The sequence below is a fragment of the Dendropsophus ebraccatus genome, chromosome 9 (assembly GCF_027789765.1).
Source record: "Dendropsophus ebraccatus isolate aDenEbr1 chromosome 9, aDenEbr1.pat, whole genome shotgun sequence".
Taxonomy (NCBI): domain Eukaryota; kingdom Metazoa; phylum Chordata; class Amphibia; order Anura; family Hylidae; genus Dendropsophus; species Dendropsophus ebraccatus.
Genome location: NC_091462.1, coordinates 107,102,558 through 107,126,763, shown reverse-complemented (window position 1 = coordinate 107,126,763; position 24,206 = coordinate 107,102,558). Strand labels below are relative to the sequence as shown.

The following is a 24,206-nucleotide window of genomic DNA, read 5'->3' as shown; positions in this document are numbered from 1 at the left end:
CCTTCAACAAAATGTTCTCATTGGCTGGCGCATTTTGAATAATAAACCTTTATGTGTCCGTTTGTGCTTTTCTAAGGTCGCCCATTCATTGGTTACTGTGAATCACGTGTATGGTTTCCCTTAGCAACCAGAAAACGCATTGCCAGTTCTGCAGACCGGACAGGTAATAAAGAGAAAGTATTGCGATTTTTTCTTTTTTTTCCTTTCTTTTTGTTTTCAGACAGTCAAAAATTATATATATATATAATTATATTATTTATATATATATATATATATATATATATATATATATATATATCTATATCAGCATTATTTTACATGGCAGCTGGTACATCAGGGTTATCCGGCTGCTGTGGAACTACAAGTATCAGAAATCCTGACTATCCTGTGTAATTTAGCATTATAATAAACAGGAAGGCCTAATACTGAAACTTTTTCATGTCAACTGTATATTATATATTGTCTTTTTAAAAAGAAAAAAAAAGTAGCGAAACCGAGCACCATGTATGACACAGTAGAGCCGAACGTCATAGACGATGAGATGCTGAGAAACGCCGTGGAGGAGCAAGGTCCGCGGGAGGAAGCCGGCCGCATCGCCAAGATGGAGGGCATCAACTTCAAGGACGTCACCAGCTTACGCCTTGATTTTAAGAGTAAGAAGCCTGTGTTGGTGATTTGTCTTGAAAGGATTCTTAAAGTGTCACTGTCCTTTAAATTTTTTGGCAGAAATCAATAGTACAGGCGATTTAAAAAAAACGTTGTAATTGGGTTTATTAGCCGAAAAATGCATTTTTATCATGGAAAAGCAGTTTGAAGCTCTCCCCCCTGTCTTCATGATTTTCTATGGAGAGGGGAGGGGTGGAGGGAGATGAGGCACCAAAACAGGACAACAAAGAGTTAATTTACAGCTACATAACAGGGCTATCTCCTCTGAAGTCAGCACTGACCTCTGAATACCAGCTTTAACACAGGTCCCACTGTGTAATGCTTTGTTCACTGCTCTCTGCTGCCGACTAATCTCCCCCCTCCCCTCTCCATAGGTTACACAGGGCTCAACTGATGTAAAAGAGTCGAGATTTCCTGATAATGAGCAGTGGATGAGAGAGAGAGGAGGGGGGGGGGGGCTGGGGAAAGTCTTTTTTAATGCAGATAATTATATATTTGCTGAATAAACCCAATTGCAACGTTTCTTAAAATGGCCTGGACTATTGATTTCTGCAAAAAAAAAAATGACAGTGACACTTTAAAGAGGACCTGTCACCCCCCGCGCCGGGGTGACAGGCTCCCCACCCCCAGATAGATCCCCTTATACTTACCTCATGTCGCCGAGTCCCGCTGCCGGAGCCGGTCCCGGGACGGAGATATCCCGGTGAGAAGCCGGAGCGCGCGCTGTGGAGATGAGTCCAGCGTCCATAGAGAATGAATGGAGCCGGACTCATCTCTGCTTCTCACCGGGATATCTCCGTCCTGGGACCGGCTCCGGCAGCGGGACTCAGCGACATGAGGTAAGTATAAGGGGATCTACCTGGGGGTCGGGAGCCTGTCACCCCGGCGCGGGGGGTGACAGGTCTCCTTTAAAGGAATAGTCCTTTGAATTAGCAAACATGGCTGATTTCTTTCGGAAACAGCGCCACACCTGTCTACGGGTCATGTGCGGTATTGCAGCTCAGCTGCATTTACATCAAAGAAGCCAGGCTGCAATACCAGGCACAACCCATAGACGGGTGGAGCACTTTTTCTGGAAGAGGGTAACATCTTTTTCTAATCTTGAACCAAACCTTATGTTATGGTGCTTATTTCCTACTATTAGCTATACTGTATTGTTTTATGCATTATTTAGAGGGTACTTTATTTAGGGAGGGCATATTAAGGGTCTTTTCCCCTTTAAGGGTTATTCAGCGCTACAAAAACATGACCACAGAGACAGCACCACTCTTGACTCTAGTTTGGGTGCAGGTTTTGTAACTCAGTTCTATTGAAGTGAATGGAGCTTAATTGCAAACCACACCTGAACTGGAGACAAGAGTGGTACTGTCTCTGGAAGAAAACGGCCATGTTTTTCTAACACTGGATAACCCCTTTAGGGTACGTTCACACTTACCGGATCTGCAGCGTATTTTCTGCTGCGGATCCGCAGCAGATCCGCAGCGGATTTCATTTAAATAACTGAACACAGAATCAAATCTGCACCATCAAATCTGCTGCGGATCCTGTAGGTGTGAACGCACCCTTAAGCTGTTTTACCCTACAGGTGGCTCTCCAACTGTTGGAAAACTACAACTCCCATCAGGCCTAGACAGCTCATGGCTGTCTGGGCCTGATGGGAGTTGTAGTTTTGCCACAGATTGGTGAACATTGCAATAGCTGGAGGGCCGAAGATTCCCCTTGCCTTAAAGGGGTTATCCAGCTCTACAAAAACATGGCCACTTTTCCCCCTACTGTTGTCTCCAGTTCAGGTGCAGTTTGCAATTAAGCTCCATTTACTTCAATGGAAATGAGTTTCAAAACCCCATCCAAACTGGAGACAACAGTAGGGGGAAAGTGGCCATGTTTTGTAGTGCTGAATAACCCCTTTAAAGGGATAGTCCCAATGTTGGTGCAGCCCCGATTATGGTCTTGGCCTACTTTGATCCATTGGTACATGGTAGATGCATTGATACTGATTTCATGACTGCAGATATCCTGAAGATAGACAATCTGTGGCAGTTCCACAATGTGACCAAGCTGCAACTGGACAATAACATCATAGAGAAGATCCAGGGCCTGGAAACATTGGTCCATTTAGTTTGGCTCGGTGAGTAATCAGCCTTGATACAATTCCATTATATCGGTATTATTTCTGACCATAGACATTGTGCACAATACAACAATCCATCGTTGCATGGAAGTACAATGTGTTACAGCTTCCAATAATCTGGAATATTTGGTCATCCGGAACTTGTTTCCAGTCAATAGTTGGAGTATAATAGCCAATAGTTGGAGTATAATAGCCAATAGTTTGAGTATAACATCCAATAGTTGGAGTATAACAGCCAATAGTTGGAGTATAATAGCCAATAGTTTGAGTATAACATCCAAAAGTTGGAGTATAATTGCCAATAGTTGGAGTATAACAGCCAATAGTTGGAGTATAATTGCCAATAGTTGGAGTATAACAGCCAATAGTTGGAGTATAACAGCCAATAGTTGGAGTATAACAGCCAATAGTTGGAGTATAATAGCCAATAGTTGGAGTATAACAGCCAATAGTTGGAGTATAACAGCCAATAGTTGGAGTATAACAGCCAATAGTTGGAGTATAACAGCCAATAGTTTGAGTATAATAGCCAATAGTTGGAGTATAACAGCCAATAGTTGGAGTATAACAGCCAATAGTTTGAGTATAATAGCCAATAGTTGGAGTATAACAGCCAATAGTTGGAGTATAATAGCCAATAGTTGGAGTATAATTGCCAATAGTTGGAGTATAACAGCCAATAGTTGGAGTATAACAGCCAATAGTTGGAGTATAATAGCCAATAGTTGGAGTATAATAGCCAATAGTTGGAGTATAATAGCCAATAGTTGGAGTATAACAGCCAATAGTTGGAGTATAATAGCCAATAGTTGGAGTATAACAGCCAATAGTTGGAGTATAACAGCCAATAGTTGGAGTATAACAGCTAATAGTTGGAGTATAACAGCCAATGGTTGGAGTATAACAGCCAATGGTTGGAGTATAATAGCCAATAGTTGGAGTATAACAGCCAATAGTTGGAGTATAATAGCCAATAGTTGGAGTATAACAGCCAATAGTTGGAGTATAACAGCCAATAGTTGGAGTATAATAGCCAATAGTTGGAGTCTAGTTTTTCTATGAAGTCAAAATTCTGAAGTGTTTGGAAATCTCTGAGCTATAAACAGTTTATCATCCATTGATTTTCAATAGGTGGGTATACTGGTCATCCTAGTAATACAGTAATAAATCGCTGCTCTATGGTAGTAGTGAATATAACCAGTCACGCCGTGATATCTTACAGACCTTTCATTCAACAACATTGAGGTGATTGAAGGCCTGAGCGCTCTGACCAAGCTGGAGGATCTCAGTCTGTACAACAACCGCATCTCAGTCCTAGAGAACATGGACAGTCTGAAGAATCTGCAGGTCCTGTCTATAGGAAACAACAACCTGACCGTGCTGGAAAATGTAAGCTGGGACTGGTGGGGATTCATTGTCTATTATTCACTCAGGTTCCATTGTTATTGTAAAGTGTAATGGTGCGTTTACACAGACAGATTTATCTGACAGATCTTTGAAGCCAAAACCAGGAACAGACTATAAACAGGGATCAGGTCATAAAGGAAAGACTGGAATCTCTCCTCTTTTCAAATCCATTCCTGGCTTTGGCTTCCAAAATCTGTCAGATAAATCTTTCTGTGTAAACGCACCATAATGCTACGTTTACACGAAGCGATAATTCGCCCAATCGATCGTTTAACGATTTTGTAGCAACAATTTGGTTTTCATAACGATCAGCGTTTAGACGAATAAATCGTTAGAAAATTCGTAAGAAAAATCGTTCTTGCGATCGTTTTTAAGATCGTTTAAGCCCATCTTTTATATAGGGTGAATCTTTGAAAGACTGTTTACACGAAGCGATCTGCGAATTTTTTGCGAATGACGAACGATGATTTAAGAACATGTTAAAAGATGAAAATGAACGATTTTTCACTCATCGCTTGATCGTTTGCTGTGTTTACATGGAACAATTATCGCTCAATGCGATCGTTTTTGCGAAAATTCGCCTGATAATCGTTCTGTGTAAACGTAGCATAAGGGCCCAATGACACAGAAAGATTATTGTGCAAAAAATCATTATATCGTTCGAATTTAAGCGATAATCATTCGGTGTGTATGCAGGCAACAATCAGACTACCAACGTTGCGTTTACACCGACAGATTTATCTGACTGATTTTTGAAGCCAAAGCCAGGAATGGCTTTGAGAAGAGGAGAAATCTCAGTCTTTCTTTTATGACCTGTTCTCTGTTTATAGTCTGTTCCTGGCTTTGGCTTCAAAAATCTGTCAGATAAATCTGTCTGTGTAAATGCACCCTAACGGAAATTTGTTAATATGTCATTGATTGCATGAGCTGGCCATACAGTCACTGTAAATCGTGTACAAACAATTGTAATTGCGATCGTTACTAACTATCATTCCGTCTGTTATGGTGAATGATTTCAGGTTGTTTATCACTAATCGGAGAAAACATTAAATTGCTTTGACTAATAGGACCCTTAGGGTGCGTTTACACAGAAAGATTTATCTGACAGATATTGGAAGCCAAAGCCAGGAATGGATTTGAAAAGAGGATAGATCCCAGTCTTTCCTTTATGACATGATCCCTGTTTATAGTCTGTTCCTGGTTTTGGCTTGAAAGATCTGTCAGATAAATCTGTCTGTGTAAACGCACCATTAGGCTGGGTCCACACCCTATCAGAGGCGCCATTGCAGACTGTTTTAACCCTTTCACGACTGTGAGTCATTGATTCCTCATTGCCCAGGTCTTTTTGAGAAAGCCTCTTACTCTGTCCCCTCTCCTCTGTCCCCTGCCGCTTTTAGAATCCTGTAACAGCGGCAAGGAGGAGAGGGCAGAGTTTGTGACCTTACCTCCCTCTCGGTGCTGACAGTTGCGGCAGTTCCCTGGCTATCACTGACAGCCGGGACCCGCCGCGGATGACACAGGCGCAGAAGCTGTGTCTCTGGCATAGGCTGCAGCAACATTAATTTACTTTGCAGCTGCGGGTGGGGGGTAAATTACTCATTAGACTCTGGTTAGTAGCTGGACGAAAACCCAGCATACCCTATTAAAGTCAATGGGGTCTGTCGGGCTCCATTCCTGTCCATTGGTGCAGCAGTTTATTTGGCTCAGTTTTTCAGAGCTGAACATACTCTGCGACAGAGGCTCCCAACGCTGACTGGACCTAACCTTAAACCTCAATGACCATATTTTGTCCAATAATTGTTCAGGCTCAGTGAAGACAGTACAAGCAATTTTATGAAATTCTGTAATAGGTTTTATTAGGCAAAAGGCTGTGTGGTCAAAAAGCTGTTTTGCAGCCTCCATCCCTGCCCCACACTTACCTGTTATCTGTTCATTATCAGGCAAAGGCGTCTACATTACAGGGGAGCAAAATGATAATAGGTTTGCTGTGTCCATTATAGCCTAAAAGGAGGGAGGGGCTGAGGGGGATGAGTGAGCAGGAAGAGCAGAGAAGCAGCCCTGCAGTTTGATGTTTGTCTGGCCACAGAAAATTCTGGATTCACAGGTCAGACTACTCAGTGCTTTTTTGGGAACTTGGTGAGGTAAGATTCCAGGATGTTGTGCTGTGTTGGCTCCTAATACTGCAAACTACAGGGGCTGGTTCTCTCCTCTCCCTGCTTAAGCATCTCCCTTGCCCCCCCCCCCATTTCTTTATGCATTCAGATCTCAAATATGGCAACATGGCCTAATGTTTATGGGGGGCTTACGGCTGGGGAAAAGAAAGATCAAGAAGATTTCAGCATGTCTGTTCCTTATGATCTCAGGGAGATAAGCGGCATCTTTATCCACATTTAGAATACACTCTCAGCTAAGCATGTCCAGTGTGTGGGGGTTGAGGAGGACAGCTGTCGCTGTATGACCCGCTTTATACTTTAGATGGTCATCCAAAAATACGTCCGTAAAAAAAAGACATTGTGGGAACATACGCTAAAGGGGTATTTTTAACTCCAAAAGTCTGTGGTTAATGGAATAATAAGCTAATTGGGGGAGGGGGTCTGACAGCTTGGACCACCAATCCCAAGAACGATGGAGAATGAATGGAGAGGGCTGATCAGCTTGTTTTCCTTTATTCTGTGGATAGGGAATAACTTTTGGAATTGGGAATACCCATTCATACACACCAGTATCATGTGACTAATGGCTGGAACATAGAAGATTTGTGACTCTGTTACATAACAATTATTATTTTCGTGCCTCCAGCTCATCTACCTGCGCAGATTCAAGCAGCTGAGGACCCTGAATCTGTCAGGAAATCCCCTGTGTGAAGAGGAACAGTATCGGTTATTCGTAGCGGCTCATCTGCCAGACCTGGTGTACCTGGACTTCAGACTCATCGATGAGAATATAGTACGTACATTGTTCTTATTTCCTCTAACCACACAGAACCGATACCTGTGCACAGCAATCCCAATCCCAAGGTGCAGGCCAGAGGCGGATTGGTGCTATGTATGTGTGTGTGTGGGGGGGGGGGGGGGGTCAGTGTGGACAGAGGTGGCAGCAGAGAGCACAGTGTCAGACTGGAAAGAATACACCACTTCCTGCAGGACATCCAGCAGCTGATAAGTATGGGGATTTTTTTAATAGAAGCAAATTACAAATCTATAGAACTTTCTGAAACCAGTTCATTTGAAAGAAAGATTTTTACCGGAGTATCCCTTTAATACTTGATCTTCCCTGTGGGGCCGCTGTAGGGAAATTGAGCACCTACCCAGGCTTCCTTACAGATTACAGACACTCACTAGGAGTCCTGGCAAAGAGACAGTTTGCGATCTACTGATTGTTTAGAGACCTTTGTAACAAATCTGGAGGACTCTCAGAACCCACTAACCACCTCCATTTATTATCACAGAGGGACATTGCTAATGTGAAGTACCAGTATTCCATCGAGGAGCTGAATCACAATGAGACCCTGGAGAAAGTGAAGAGAGAAGAAGAGGAGGAGAAACAGCGAGAGCTGGATAGACACAAGGTACTCCGCAAGCTATACCACACCACATGACATAACTGGGGCCTGTAATTGTGACAGGGCCTGCTGTGTGCATCTCCAGCTTCCTGCCCACCCATGCGTCTGAGTGCCTCCCGACCTCCCAGGTCCCCAGTTATTCTTGTGAAGGCCGGACACAAAGTCAGCCGATATAGGGCCCCTACATACAGTGTCGGACTGGAGTGCCTTGGGCCCACCAGGGGAAATCATTCTTGGGGTCCACCCTTCAGCACAGGGCTATAGGGCCCCCTCATGTTTTCCATCCCCCCCATCGACCCCTCATGTTGTCCATCTCCGCTCTATAGCCCCCCTCATGTTGTCCATCTCCGCTCTATAGCCCCCCTCATGTTGTCCATCTCTGCCCTATAGCCCCCCCATGTTGTCCATCTCCCCCCTATAGCCCCCTCATGTTGTCCATCTCCGCCCTATAGCCCCGCCATGTTGTCCATCTCTCCCCTATAGCCCCCCCCTCATGTTGTCCATCTCCCCCCTATGATAAAAAACCAAAACACAACTCACCTGTCAACACGCTCCCCCGTCGTGGGTCTCTTCTCCTCTGTTCCCGACAGATGAGCAGCTCCTGGTCCCGAGCAGCACCATCAACACTGAGCTCCGTGTGCGCCGCAGCAGCTGGGTCTTTCGGTATGCGCTCCGTGTACCGGAAGTCCCAGCTGCCGCACCACGCACAGAGCTCAGTGGTGATGACGCTGCCGGGACCAGCAGCTGCTCACCTGTCGGGGCGGCGGCACGCTTGTGATCGCAAGCAAGACGCTGCTTGTGGTCACAAGAGTGATTGACAGGGCGGGGCGTGTGTTCCCTGACTGGGGGGTGGGGCCTACTCCTGCTCAGGGCCCACCAGGGGTTTCCCCGGTCCCCCGGTGGCCCAGTCCGACCCTGCCTACATAGTAGCATAACATGAGTAGTGGTTTCATCCTCTGGTGACATCACATCCATGTTTTATGTGGTCATAGACATTAGATTATATTAGTCATCAGCAGTTCTAACCAATGGGGAGCCCATACTTCAGAACAACATAGCGTAGACCGGGGCATAAGACATAATGACAGCCCTGCCTGCCCTCACACTGAGCCACCTTGAGACGAGTGAAACCTGTATGCTATCCATTACATTTTGCAGACCATTGACTGGGGGGCTATTAAAGGGGTACTCCGGCGAAAAACTTTTTCTTTCAAATCAGCTGATTTCAGAAAGGTATATAGATTTGTAATTTACTTCTATTTAAAAATCTGTATGTCCTGCAGGAAGTGGTGTATTCTCTCCAGTCTGACACAGTGCTCTCTGCTGCCACCTCTGTCCATGTCAGCAACTGTCCAGAGCAGGGGAGGTTTTCTATAGGGATTTGCTACTGCTCAGTTCCTGACACGGACCGAGGGGGCAGCAGAGAGCACTGTGTAAGACTGGAGAGAATACACCACTTCCTGCCGGACATACAGCAGCTGATAAGTACTGGAAGACTTGAGATTTTGTAATAGAAGTAAATTACAAATCTATATAACTTGACACCAGTTGATTTGAAAGAAAAAGATTTTCGCCAAAGTAACTCTTTAAGTGCTGCCTAGTTCCACTCTGGATTCACTGACATCACTGGCTGAATAGTAAAGCTGGAAGGCCAACCCTTTAGCCCTTCATGGTATCGTTCTCCACTTGCACCTAATGTTGTTAACCCTCCTATACCCGTCTAGGCCGCCTATGTGGAGTATCTCAATGGCCCCTACCTATTCGAGAGTCTGTATGCGGAGGATGTGGAAGGCACCCGGCTGTCATCGCTTCCTGCTGTAGCTGAACTTGTGGAGCCATATCCTTGCATTAATGCTGTATACATGGAATCATGTACAGTGACGTTCCTCTAATCTTGTACCAGAGAGAGGGAATAGCCCAGGACCCCTCTTTCCTAGGGGATGTGTGATTGACAGCACCACCACTGGATAAGACATATCAGCCCATCCTTATCTGTTAGCCTGTATTAGCGTTAGGTTATCTCTAGAGATGAGCACAACTCGAGTCCGATCATTCAGCACATGAATACTGGTGGCTGAAGAAGTTGGATGCAGCCCCGGGAGTCCGGGAATACATGGATAGGACCTATGGCTGTATTCATGTTCTCCAGGAATCCCTAGGGCGGCATCTAACTTCTCCAGCCACCAGTAATCAAACGCCGGACTATCAGACTCGAGTCATGCTCATCTCTAGTTATCTCCTATTATAAGTAAAAACTGCCATATACATACAGGATATTGTTACACCACCAGATGATTCCACAGTATTGTACTGAAAACGACCACCTCCAACCAGTGGATGGGAACCCTCATCCTCCAGTCTTTACTATAATCAGAAATATGATTATTATGTAATTTCAGACTGGAGAGAATACACCACTTCCTGGAGGGCATACAGCAGCTGATAAGTACCGGAAGACTGGAGATTTTTAAGTAGAAGTAAATCACAAATCTGTATAACTTTTGTGACACCAGTTAATTTAAAAAAATATTTTTGTTTGCTGGAGTAACCCTTTCAGTTTTTTCTAAGCCTGGATAACCCCTAACCAGGCATCTGTCAGATCTCAGTAACGCTCCATTAGGCCATGTTCCCACTGCATAAGTTTCATAATAGTCAGGGCCGTTGTATCAACGGCCGTGATTACTACGTAACTTAAGTAGTGCTGACTTCTAAGGAATTCCGGCCGAAGTGTACACACATAGTATACGCTCTGGCCGGGATCCCTAGCGGCGCTGCAAGAAACTGGCCTGACAGTGCACATTGTGGAGCGAGCGGCTCCAGCCTCACGCTCTATTGTGTGCAGCGAGGGATTCCGGCGCGCACAGATTTTGTCGAATTCAGCGGCAGTAAAGATCATAATGACGGGGATGATCTTTTCTGACACCAGCCGTTCCATGACCCGGCCGGGGCACGGAACAGCCGGCGTCATATAGTGTGGGAACATAGCCTTAGGTTGTAAAGAAGCCTAAAAAAGTACCAAAGTGCCTATGTTATTCCTTAGCCCGCTGCTCACCTATAGGACTAAGTGCTCTGAAATCTGCCAGAATATATTTGAGTATGGTCTCCAGCACCACGAGAAGAGAGAAGCGGAGATGGCCATATTCAATGAATGTCTGCAAGAGGCCGTGACCGAAAACCAGGAGGCCGGAGCCAAGAAAATCCAAGAATTAGAATCAAAGAACAATGAGGTAAGGAAGAAGCTTCGGCGGTCCCGGCATGGTGGGAATTGTAGTTTTGCGATATCTGGAGGGCGGCAGGTTTGATATTACTGGCAGACATTTATTGCCAATGTGGATAGCGTCTCTAGGTCTGTTGCTGGAATTGTTCTGTTATATTAGGCTAGGTTATATTGTTGCTGATCTATGACCATTGCATGTGTACACACAGTCTTACATCCATCCATGTCTCCCGTCAGCTGCTGTATGAACTCTCCCAGATCACCGATCAGCTGATTCTTGACGCTAAATCCTTGCAGTACAGTCAGGATGTGGCCCAGCTGATGGACGCGCTGTTAAACCTGGAGATACAACTAGTGGATCAGCTCGAGGTAAGAAGATCTGTCATCTCTCTTCTATGTAATAAGGTCCAGCTGGAAATCTATGGTAAATGATTGATGGCGCTGTTCTGGTCAGTAAAGTTCCCCATACCCGACATTGTGCTGACCTATGCTATGTTTACACGGAGCGATAATTCGCCCAATCGATCGTTTAATGATTTTGAAGCAACGATTTGTTTTTTATAACGATCAGCGTTTCAACGAATAAATCGTTAGAAAAATCGTAAGAAAATTTGTAAGAAAAATCGTTAATGCGATCGTTTTTAAGATCGCTTAAGCCCATCTTTTACATAGGGTGAATCTTTGAAAGACTGTTTACATGAAACGATCTGCAAATTTTTAGCGAAGGATGAACGACGATTTGAGAACATGTTGAAAGATCAAAATGAACGATTTCTCGCTCATCGCCTGATCGTTTGCTGTGTTTACACGGAACAATTATCGCTCAAATGCGATCGTTATTGCGAAAATTCGAAGGATAATCGTTCTGTGTAAACGCAGCATTAGTCAAATCGTGAACTGTGGACATGGTAACACCTGTTATCAATCACACCTTACCAGGAGGATTATCAGAGGAACGTCGCTTTAGGCCACTGATAACCAATACACTTCCCTCCATGCAGGAAATCATTAAGGAGTATGAGAGAAATATCGGAGAACTGGTGTCCACGTTCCTGGAAACCGTGCAAGGCCTATATCCTTTCTATTCAGGATTCTGCAGAGAGCGGCGGGTAAATCGATCAAAATAAAGGAGGATTCCAGCTTCAGCAAGTATTGTTTTCTAGTAAACGTTCATGGTTTTTAGGATCTCTGCTTGCTGGGAACCTTTATTGAATGCAACTCATTAATAAAAATGTACCCAGTCATTGTACGGTGTGATCATCACATGATCAGGACATGTTGTCACCTACCGGATGTAAACAATTATGGCTTCCAATCACTAACATCATGCAGAGATATTGAAAACCATAGAAATGACAGAAAAAAATTGAAAAGTGCATCGATTTTTTTTTTTTTATACACTTGTTAAAGGGAATCTGTCACTAGGTGTATACTGTCTTAAATGAGGGCAGCACTGAACAGAACGGTGTATTACTTACATTATTCTGTTCAGCCGTTCTCCTAATATGCAGGAGAATGGGTTTTGTACCACACCCCTCCCCACAGCTGCTGATTAATGATGGCTGGTGGGAAGAGTGTGCTGGTGCTCATGAATATCCAGCTAGATCATCTGGACAGCCCATAGCATGCAGCAGCGGTCTGCTGCCGCTGCCCCTGTTCCTCGGTGCGACGGCAGCAGATCATTGCCTTATGAGTCGTTTGTTTTTCAACATGAACGATGTCGGCTGATCGTTGCCTTCTATTCCACAGGACGATTATCAGCCGTAACGGGCAATATCGGCCGAATACAGCCGATAATCGTTCCGTGGAATAGGGCCTTTACTCCTCTTTCTTCAATCCTTCATCCCTCTGCCATCATGGGAGGGTTGGGACACAGCAGTCCTGCCGGAATCAAGGGGCCATCTTTCTTCTTATGTGTACGGTGACCTATAAACTCTTCAGGTACAGATATGGTCTATGGATTTCATTTACACGATCCCGGCATTGGCCTTAATTCAATTCCATACAATGGCTCAGATCAGAGACCTGGAGAACCAGCATCATGAGAAGCTCCTGGAGCTCTGCATTAACATGCTGGACAGAGTACTGAAGGGAGAGATGGATGAAGACATGACTGATGAACTGCGAGCGGTAATGTATTGCTTAGACTGGTGAGCTGGGGCTCTTTAATTTGCTTGCAGTTTATCATAGCCCCTTGTATATTAAAGTGACTGTACCACCAGGCCCAGGCTGAAGCACTGGAGGCGGCCGACCCACCCTTAGTGGGAGGAAACCCCCACCCCTCTATGATAGGGTTCCATTGATTCTAATGGAGTCACGTCATGGAGGGGCTGGGGTTTCTTCGCACTAAGGGTGGGTCGGGCCGCCTTCAGTTCTTCAGCCTGGGCCTGGTGGTACAGTCACTTTAAACTCCTGGGTGTTCAGTATACCTTATATATACACAGCAGTCAACCTGGATTATCACAGCCGCAGTGTAAAGCATGGGGGACAAAGCAGCCATCACTTATCTTCTATTCTTCTGATTAGTTATTTGTAGACAAAGACACGATCATCAATGCGGTCAGCGCCTCCCATGACATCCACATGCTGAAGATCGATAACCGAGAAGACGAGCTGGTCACCAAAATCAACAACTGGGCTACGAACCTTATACAGAAGGTGAGAGGTTAGATTATATAGGGGTATTCAATGGCAGGCAGAAAGGTGAACATCATTAATGGAGGCCAGGCAGAGGTGAACATCATACATGGAGGCCAGGCAGAGGTGAACATCATACATGGAGGCCAAGCAGTGGTGAACATCATACATGGAGGCCAGGCAGAGGTGAACATCATACATGGAGGCCAGGCAGTGGCGAACATTATACATGGAGGCCAGGCAGTGGTGAACATTATACATCAAGGCCAGGCAGTGGTGAACATTATACATCGAGGCCAGGCATAGGTGAACATTATACATCGAGGCCAAGCAGAGGTGAACATCATACATTGAGACCAGGCAGGGAAGAACATCATACATGGAGGCCAGGCAGAGGTTACATCATACATGGAGGCCAGGCAGAGGTTACATCATACATGGAGGCCAGGCAGAGGTTACATCATAAATGGAGGCCAGGCAGTGGTGAACATTATACATCGAGGCCAGGCAGTGGTGAACATTATACATCGAGGCCAGGCAGTGGTTAACATTATACATCGAGGCCAGGCAGGGAAGAACATCATACATGGAGGCCAGGCAGAGGTTACATCATACATGGAGGCCAGGCAGTGGTGAACATTATACATCAAGGCCAGGCAGAGGTTACATCATAAATGGAGGCCAGGCAGTGGTGAACATTATACATCGAGGCCAAGCAGAGGTGAACATCATACATTGAGACCAGGCAGGGAAGAACATCATACATGGAGGCCAGGCAGAGGTTACATCATACATGGAGGCCAGGCAGAGGTTAGATCATACATGGAGGCCAGGCAGTGGTGAACATTATACATCGAGGCCAGGCAGAGGTTACATCATAAATGGAGGCCAGGCAGTGGTGAACATTATACATCGAGGCCAGGCAGTGGTGAACATTATACATCGAGGCCAGGCAGAGGTGAACATCATACATTGAGACCAGGCAGGGAAGAACATCATACATGGAGGCCAGGCAGAGGTTACATCATACATGGAGGCCAGGCAGTGGTGAACATTATACATCGAGGCCAGGCAGAGGTTACATCATAAATGGAGGCCAGGCAGTGGTGAACATTATACATCGAGGCCAGGCAGAGGTGAACATCATACATGGAGGCCAGGCAGTGGTGAACATTATACATCGAGGCCAGGCAGAGGTGAACATCATACATCGAGGCCAGGCAGTGGTGAACATTATACATCGAGGCCAGGCAGGGGTGAACATCATACATCGAGGCCAGGCAGGGGTGAACATCATACATCAAGGCCAGACAGAGGTTACATCATACATGGAGGCCAAGCAGGGGTGAACATCATACATGGAGGCCAGGCAGTGGTGAACATCATATATCAAGGCCAGGCAGAGGTTACATCATACATGGAGGCCAGGCAGTGGTGAACATCATATATCAAGGCCAGGCAGAGGTTACATCATACATGGAGGCCATGTTTCTTTGGGTATTATTCACAGAGATTCTGCACTGGAACACAAGTTAAATGCTTAATATGTGGTTTGCAATGGAAGAGAGCAGCTGTGGGGAACTGTACTTCATTGCATTACTAACGTATTGTATTGTATGTCTTCACTTCTGCTCAGGTTCATAGGGATGAAGTGCAAAGGAATCGGAAGCGGGTGGCAGAAATCAACGTGTACATCGATCATCTAAGAGATGAGCTGGATAACCTTGATGTCCATGAGCAAATATGATGGAGTAATCCGGGAGCTGCTCACAGCAGACTGCGGCACTATCTTCCCCCTGGTCAGACTATGTAGACTGGAAAATGTATCGGTCATATAGGCCGGATTCACAGTGCGTTTTGTGTCCGAATTAAAGTGGGTATTCCCCCCAAAATCTTTTTTTTTGCACCCATAGCTTTACATATAGGTCAAAGCAAGTTATTATGTTTTTAAGTGGTTTTGGTGCTTTTCCTGCAGACTCACCCCCTCTGGATGCAAAAAAGTAGCTAAGCAGAGTCCACTCCGACACCGCTCCTTTCTCCTAGCCTCCACCACATGTCCACCGTCTCTTTAATTGGGCGGGTTAGTGATTAGAACCCTGCCTATTGAAGAGAGGGAGGACTCCTTTCCCACTTTCATCAGCTTTAGTGAGCTATGCCACCTCCTTATCCCTGTACTTTGAATTAAAATTCCTCTCTGTCACCAATCATCCTTCCCACCTTACCTCAGACAATGGCCACCCCCACATCATCCAATCCACCGCACACCCAAATCCCCCTTCCCCTCAGCCACCGAAACGCTGTACTTCGCCAACCCCGTCATAGTGACCTGTCAGAAGTTGTGATTGGTGGGGTGTTCAATCAATCAATCAATGGGGGCCTCAGCACCTGGACCCCCAGCAGTCACAACGTCTTATCACTCCATAGTCTTATCACTCCATAGTCCATAGGACTGTACCCTCGAAGAATCTTGTCAAGACACCGCACCTCATGTTTTAACATTTTACTTGTTTCTGTTATTTATTTTTTTAGTTATAAAAAAAAGAATAAAAGAACAATATTAATAATAATGATGGCGTTTTATCATATATCCAACCCGAAAAATCCTGCCTCTTATAGCAATAAAAAAAAAAAATGGAGGAAGATGAAGCTGCCAATGTGCAGCCTGAAATACTGGTCACTGATTGACAGGTTCATAAATTATAATGGGGACATGATTCTGGATACAGATATATAGGGAACTTCCATTCTTTTATTGCTCTGATGCATCTGCAGTATACATCATCTCCTATGCAGAGTCTGTGCAGGCTCCGTGACCTCTGTGACCTCGGTTACTGTCCCCTATCCTTTCTACACTGCCAGATGAATGATGTCAGGAACAGCTGACTATACAGACATTGCAAACTGTAGAGATACACAGAGTTCCGCCTAGGAGCTGTATACACAAAACGATAGAAGATCGGTAGGATAGTCAGTGCAAATAGTCTTGTTGCTTGAGGAGTGAATTATCGGCAAATCACAGACGTATGATGAGAAGTGGGATCGCTGAGCTGAGGTTCTGGGGCTGTGGATCTCCGGGGTCAGTCCTGCAGGAGTTTGTGTTTGATAGTGGAGCTGGAGGAACAGAGATGGACAAACAAAGTGCCTGCGGCGGTGCGGGCCTGTAACTCCTGCAGGTCATAGTCATGAGCCCATTCAACATTACCCCAGCGTTGGATCTGTCAACATACAATGCAGATATTAAAGGGTTAAAGGGAAACTATCAGCAGGTTAGATCAATGTAACCTGCTGATATGTCCCTATTGCGCGGGAGACGCCGAGGAGTAAGTTATGTCTCTTACCTTCATCCTCAGCGCCGTGCCGGTGAAGTAAGTCGTGTGCTCCACAGTTTGGTAAGACCATTAGGAGCACTGGGGGGGGGGGGGGGGGGGGGGGGGTTCGGTTAGGAACACTGGTCACTGCTGTACCATGGAGCAAATAACTAACTTCACCGGAACGGCGCCGAGGAGGAGGGTAAGGGACATACCTTCCTCCTCAGCGCCCCATGCACAATGGGGACAAATCAGCAGGTTAGCTACACAGGTTTGTTTGCTTTAGATACAATAGAATGTATTGTCAGGTGGTCCAATTATGATATGTTATAGGTACAGAAGGGAGAAGACATCGATCATCAGAGCACAGACACCATCAGCATCAGAGATATCTGTAATGCCAATCTTTATTATATCAGGTTTACAGTATCAGAAATCTCTTAGCAGTATCAAAAGTGTCAGAACTCTCGACAGCATTGGTCTCTAACCAGCAGCAGGCTGTCAGGGCATGCTGGGAGTATTAGTTTTGCAGCTCTATAACAACTATCACTGCAGATGCTGCTAGACTACAACTCCCAGCCACTGGAGTGCTGCAGGTTACAGAACAACCCTCTATAGAGCTCCCAGACCAGATCAGACATCACCAATGTCATCTTCTCACCTGTATCTATGACCTATGTTACTGCGGCCCCTTACAGTAATCTAATCTGTCAATGTGACTCCATCCTGTAAGATTTAAAGGGGAAGAGGATACATTATATGCACCTCTAAGGGTAGACTCCCCTGGATATGTATTCACATAGAGCTATCATCTGGTTTACCTGATACTCCTCCTCCAGACGGGACAGCAGTACGGCCTCTTGCACGGTCAGGAATCGGTCTATAAGTCCCATGGCGAGTACGAGGGATTTCAGCTGAGTAACTATAAACTCGATGCCTGTAGAGCAGAAAAAAAAATAAATAAAAATTTATATATATTATATATATACACACACACACACACTGCAACAAGCTGACCGCAGCCACTGACCTATCAGTGACCAGGAGTTGTAGGAGGCCAGATGGCGATGGAACACCTCTTTGGTCTGATCTGGAATAACGGGACCCATGATGCTGGTGGAAGAGCCAATGGTGACATCATACCTGAAGATGAGAACCAGGTGAGCAGGGCACGCACCACACACACAGCACGGATATAGGAAAACACTGCACCTCCTCACCTGTTCTCTGCCCACTTCAGTACAGGGTCCCATTCATTGGTCTGGAGCTCTACTAGTCCTGGTGGCTCCTCTACCCTGTAACTGGAGGAGAGAAGGGATGTCTACTGTATGAGAAACACTGGGGTGGGAGGTGGTTTACAAGGAAAAAGAGGTGCTGAGCTTAAGGACATTGTTATTATATGAACAGGGGGGAAGACGAGGGAGACAGCACAGGTTATACACACTGGACTGCCAGGTAATAAGACATTCACCATATTGTGTCCGTATCAAGGAACTTCAATGACGCTCTTATCAGGTTCTCCTTATTCCTCTGTGTCGGGTTATCCAGGGCTGTGTTACACAGTGTGGTCTGCAGGAGGATGACAACGGAGAGGACTGAAGATGAGAAGGGATAGATAGATAGAGATAGATAGGATAGATAGGAGATAGATAGATAGATAGATAGATAGATAGATAGATAGATAGGAGATAGATAGGAGATAGATAGATAGATAGATAGGAGATAGATAGATAGGAGATAGATAGATAGATAGATAGGAGATAGATAGATAGATAGATAGATAGATAGATAGATAGATAGATAGATAGGAAATAGATAGATAGATAGATAGATAGATAGATAGGAGATAGATAGATAGATAGATAGATAGATAGATAGATAGGAGATAGATAGATAGATAGGAGATAGATAGGAGATAGATAGATAGATGGATAGATAGAGGATAGATAGATAGGAGATAGATAGATAGATAGATAGATATAGATAGAAAGATAGATACTTTATCTTTTGGAGCAGCACTACCTGCAGAAAACACGTTGACGGTGCCAGTAGGTAGTCGAGACCAAGACTTCACCTTGAATATTGGAAAAATTGCCCACAGCACTCAGATAATGGCAAAATAAACATGATTTTTATTTCATAGTGAAGCAGCACAGCAAAGTGTTAAGCAGTGACGTCTTTTTTAAGCATGATAACACAACAAACAAAAGATCTTCTTATACAGGTGAGTAAATTAGTGTGAAACAGTGATTGGTGCAATAGTGCATGTGATTAAGGTTTGACCAGCAAACATAAGTAATTCATAATCATTTCATATACATATGTGAATACATAGTACAAAGGAATTGTACAGGTGTTATGTGCAGTGATTAAAAATAAGTCTCGAGCCAGACGGCGAGTAACATAATAAGTCCATGTTTGTAAAGTAATGACAAAGTAATTGTAGCGGTTACGGCTCACCACCAGTTGAGTCAGGACTTGAACCTCGGCAACTATGCGCATGACCGCGCTGAGTGAGCTTCTTCAGCATTAAACTCATACAGCAAACCGCTGTGTGTGAAGATATAGTCACTGTTCACACACAGCGGTTTGCTGTATGAGTTTAATGCTGAAGTAGTTCTCGGGAAGGGGCCTGGAGAGGCCACAGGACGGCGGGAGGATGCGGTACCGGACCATGGAATGTGATCTGGGGTGATGCAAACCTACAGCTTGTCCCAAGTACCGGTTATACTACTTCTTAATTACAAGTTTTCAGTGACTGTGTTCACACAGAGCGTTTTTTGTAGTGCCAGGTATGGGAAGGTCAGTATCATGTGAAGAGGTTGCGGTACCGGATATTGGAGATCCAGGGTGATGCTATCTCTCACAGAACTGTCTCAAGTACCTAGACACCGACACTACTACTCCCAATCTGTATCTACACACCTAAGTATGATGGGTGTTGCCACTGGATTTCACTCAGCTCACTCAGCACGGTCATGCGCATAGCTGCCGAGGTTCAAGTCCTGACTCAACTGGTGGTGAGCCGTAACCGCTACAATTACTTTGTTATTACTTTACAAACATGGACTTATTATGTTACTCTCCGTCTGGCTAGAGACTTATTTTTAATCACTGCACATAACACCTGTACAATTCCTTTGTACTATGTATTCACATATGTATATGAAATGATTATGAATTACTTATGTTTTCTGGTCAAACCTTAATCACATGCACTATTGCACCAATCACTGTTTCACACTAATTTACTCACCTGTATGAGAAGATCTTTTGTTTTTTGTGTTATCCCGCTTGAAAAAGACAGCGGAGGTCGTTGAAACGTCGCTGCTTGACACTTTGCTGTGCTGCTTTACTGTGAAATGAAAATCACATTTCTTTTACCAATATTGGAGTGCTGTGGGGGATTTTTACAATATGATAGATAGATAGATAGATAGATAGATAGATAGATAGATAGATAGATAGATAGATAGATAGATAGATAGATGATAGATGATAGATAGATAGATAGATAGATAGATAGGAGATAGATAGATAGATAGATAGATAGATAGATAGATAGATAGATAGATAGATAGATAGATAGATAGATAGATAATCACGGAGCAGCACTCCAATAGCAAGTAGTGGTAACCTGGTGCCTCTGGATGAGTCTTGACCACGGACTCAATTAGCTATATTTCAATATATTCCACGGCACTCCGGATATTCGTTAAACTAGTGACAAAGGTTTATTCCATCAAAATGAAGATAAACAAGTGCAGCACAGCAAACACAATTCGTGCGACATTTCGACGGTCGAAACGTCGCACGAATTGTGTTTGCTGTGCTGAACTTGTTTATCTTCATTTTGATGGAATAAACCTTTGTCACTAGTTTAACGAATATCCGGAGTGCCGTGGAATATATTGAGATATAGATAGATAGGAGATAGATAGATAGATAGATAGATAGGTAGGAGATAGATAGATAGATAGATAGGAGATAGATAGATAGATAGATAGATAGATAGATAGATAGATAGATAGATAGATAGGAGATAGATAGATAGATAGATAGATAGATAGATAGATAGATAGATAGGAGAGAGATAGATAGGAGATAGATAGGAGATAGATAGATAGATAGATAGATAGATAGATAGATAGATAGATAGATAGATAGATAGGAGATAGATAGATAGGAGATAGATAGATAGATAGATAGATAGATAGATAGATAGATAGATAGATAGATAGATAGATAGAATGAATATCTGTATCCTTACCAGGTGCATTGTGAAGAATCGGATGATGTCCCGCTGGGAGTCCCACTCGGTGGCCACAGCTATAGCTAAGGGTTCACTTGGGACTGTGAAGATCTTTCCCTGGGGAGTCTTTAACTTCCTACGATCCAGGTTAATCTCATAACCACCTGAAAATGACAACAAGGGGACAAATCCCAGAGAATAGGGATAATCTGCATCAGTCAAGGTTACAAAAACCCCAACCCTGGAACCCTTAAAGGGATCATCCCAAGATTACAACATATCCCCTATTTCACAGGTGGGGAGCAAGTGACCCCCATTCTTGTGATCAGTGCAGATCCCAGTGGTCAAACCACCAATGATCAGTTACCCGCTCTGTAGATAGGGGAATGAGTTGATAATCTTGGGATAGCCCCTTTAAAGCAGTTATGTCTTCTTAGCCTCCAGTCTCCAAGACTCCTGAACAGCTCATTAGTAACACTAAATGACATTTTTTTTTACATTAAATAGATAAAACAATATAAGTGAATGTATTTCTCACTATACAGTTGTATTCTGCCTGCCTGCAGCCACCACTAGGGGGAGCTCACTGCATGGAGCGTCTACATTGACCAGTAGGCTCCCCTAGTGATGGCAGAGGACACATATACATGCACTGTACTGTTATTAGTGCCACTCACCTTCACCCTGAGAGATGCTGACACTTTCATAGAACTTCTTTCTTTCTAAATCAATGAAAGACAGAAATGTAAATCAGATGACAATGTGCGATTTACAAAAGAGCGAAGCCCACCCACATGGGAGATCCGCAACATGTGCCATATGTTGATATACCAGATCGTGCAAAACTACAACACCTCGCATGCCCTGACGGCTGCTGGCTGTAGTTGTAGCTTTGCAACAGCTGTAGAGCCACACGTTGAGGATCACTGAAATTATATAGATTTGTAATTTACTTCTATTTAACAATCTCCAGTACTTATCAGCTGCTGTATGTTCTACAGGAAGTGGTGAATTCTTTCCAGCCTGGACAGCAGAAAAGATTTTCTATGGGGATTTGCTACTGCTTCTGCTCTCCAGTCTTCCGGTACTTATCAGCTGCTGTATGTCCTTCAGGAAGTGGTGAATTCTTTTCAACATGGAAGAGGTTTTCTATGAGGATGTGCTGCTGCTCCAGACAGTTCCTGACTGAAAAGAAAACACCACTACCTGCAGGACATACAGTAGCTGATAAGTACTGGAAAACTGGAGATTTTTAAATAGACGTAAATAACAAATCTCTATAACTTTCCAAAACCAGTCAATTTATTACACAGTGTCCTGCACTTCCCTGTACTCACCAGTAGGTGGAGCGTAGGACCTCTTCTGCATGTACATGCTGTGCAGGGAGCACATCCCCCTGCGCAGGCCACTGTTCAGCACCACGGGCCGGGCACATAGCAGGCGGTAAAGGCTCGCCAGCATCCTGACTGGGTCTTGGCAATTAGTTTAGGAAACTGAAAGAAAAAAGGAGCATGCAATATCTGGGGTATTCCAACTTACTAGTGAGAAGCCAGGCACTGGGACCCCCATAAATCTCAAGAAGAGGGGTCTTATATCTCCTAAGGGAATGGAGTGGTGGATGAGCATGATCTCTATATGGGACTCAACTAGATGGGGAATGGAGGGACAGCGTGCATGATTACCCTGGGGGGATACGGGCCCCCACTTCTCATGATGGGTGGGGGTCCCCGCAGTCACACCTCCGCTGATCACATGATCTGGCCGCTCTCTGGCTCTGCTGCTGTGCGGTCATGGAGAATTGATGTCAATGTAAATCATCATTCAAATCAGAGGCCCCCAGCCAGTAACTCTGCGGCTGCTAAACTACACCTCCCAGCATGCCCTGACAGCACACAATAGGGGTTGTAGTTTAGCTGGAGCTGTAGTAATGAGGCATGCTGGGAGTTGTAGTTCTACAACAGCTGGAGCACTGAGACATGATGGGAGTTGGCTGTCAGGACATGATGAGAATTGTAGTTTTGAAGCTAGAGAGCCACTGATTGGGGATGGACGGTCTAAATTAAAGGGGTATTCCACTCAAACATAACCTTTGATATGTTGCTGCCCATGGTGAGACTAACAATTCCTTCCAGACTTGTTATTATCTAATCAGTCTCCTTCCCCCAGTTCTGAGCTGCTGCTTTCTGCTGAAGACACAAAAATCTGTGTGTGAGCCTTTCTCTCCTCCCCCCCCCTTCTGAGACAGCTAACGTAAACAAGTCCCTGGCAGGCTTTATCTGCAACATTGCAGCTTCTTTGTAATCCTGGGAGGGTTATTCTGAGGTCATGCTGCTGATAATATCACCGTGATTAATCCTTCCAGCATTACAAAGAAGCTACAATGTTGCAGATACAGCCTGCCAGGGACTTGTTTACGTTATCAGAAGGGAGGGAGGAGAGAAAGGCTCACACACAGATTTTTGTGTCTTCAGCAGAAAGCAGCAGCTCAGAACTGGGGGAAGGAGACTGAATAGATAATAACAAGTATGGAAGGAATTGTTAGTCTCACCATGGGCAGCAACATATCAAAAGTTATGTTTAAGTGGAGTCCCCCTTTAATATCACATCCAGAGTAGACGGACATTGCACAGACCTTATACTACTCACAGCTGAGGGTTTGTTACAGTTGCATCCAGCCTGGACAATCCCTTTAAGCACAGCAGCCCTGATAGTTTGTGTCGATCCTGGATACAACTGTAACAAACCCTCAGCTATGGGAAGTATCAGTAAGGGTTAGGGATGAAGCTGAAGTATGGCAGAATGCTGCAGGTCATATCAGCGGACTATTCCATTGATACCTGATGGATGGGGGGAGGTACCTGATCATATGATACCCAGCCTAGAGCGGTACATGGGATGATCGGCAGATCACATCAGGCGCCATGCTGCACTGACCCGACAGAACATCCCGGCACCTCAGCCTGTGGGCGCAGCCATGTTGGTGACCCTGCTTTGTCCTCCTACGTCACATCCAGCATTCCACCAAT

At 44.7% G+C, this 24,206-nt stretch overlaps 2 protein-coding genes across 5 annotated transcripts; one reads left to right on the top strand and one right to left on the bottom strand.

Annotated features, from left to right (window-relative positions):
* The first annotated feature begins 18 nt into the window (after positions 1–18).
* DRC3 (dynein regulatory complex subunit 3) lies at positions 19–16,187 on the top strand. 2 transcript variants are annotated; one of them, XM_069984235.1, is made up of 13 exons: positions 29–163; positions 476–653; positions 2,678–2,794; positions 4,020–4,186; positions 7,004–7,150; positions 7,653–7,772; positions 9,491–9,603; positions 10,819–10,993; positions 11,221–11,352; positions 11,985–12,056; positions 12,991–13,113; positions 13,510–13,641; positions 15,257–16,187. In XM_069984235.1, the coding sequence occupies exons 2-13, from the start codon at positions 503–505 to the stop codon at positions 15,365–15,367; spliced, it is 1,560 nt and encodes a 519-aa protein (XP_069840336.1). In that variant the 5' UTR covers positions 29–163; positions 476–502; the 3' UTR covers positions 15,368–16,187. The 2 variants fall into 2 exon arrangements, with proteins under 2 accessions (XP_069840337.1, XP_069840336.1); XM_069984236.1 differs by lacking the exon at positions 15,257–16,187 and having other exon boundaries at positions 19–163; positions 12,991–13,133; positions 13,510–13,602.
* ATPAF2 (ATP synthase mitochondrial F1 complex assembly factor 2) lies at positions 16,171–24,183 on the bottom strand. Of its 3 annotated transcripts, none has more exons than XM_069984244.1 (9): positions 24,018–24,183; positions 22,518–22,673; positions 21,858–21,902; positions 21,199–21,344; positions 18,400–18,497; positions 18,149–18,229; positions 17,959–18,071; positions 17,750–17,865; positions 16,171–16,835 (listed from the first exon to the last, which is right to left on the bottom strand). In XM_069984244.1, the coding sequence occupies exons 2-9, from the start codon at positions 22,639–22,641 to the stop codon at positions 16,698–16,700; spliced, it is 861 nt and encodes a 286-aa protein (XP_069840345.1). In that variant the 5' UTR covers positions 22,642–22,673; positions 24,018–24,183; the 3' UTR covers positions 16,171–16,697. The 3 variants fall into 3 exon arrangements, with proteins under 3 accessions (XP_069840345.1, XP_069840344.1, XP_069840346.1); XM_069984243.1 differs by having other exon boundaries at positions 24,039–24,183; XM_069984245.1 differs by having other exon boundaries at positions 24,115–24,166.
* Positions 24,184–24,206: the final 23 nt, after the last annotated feature.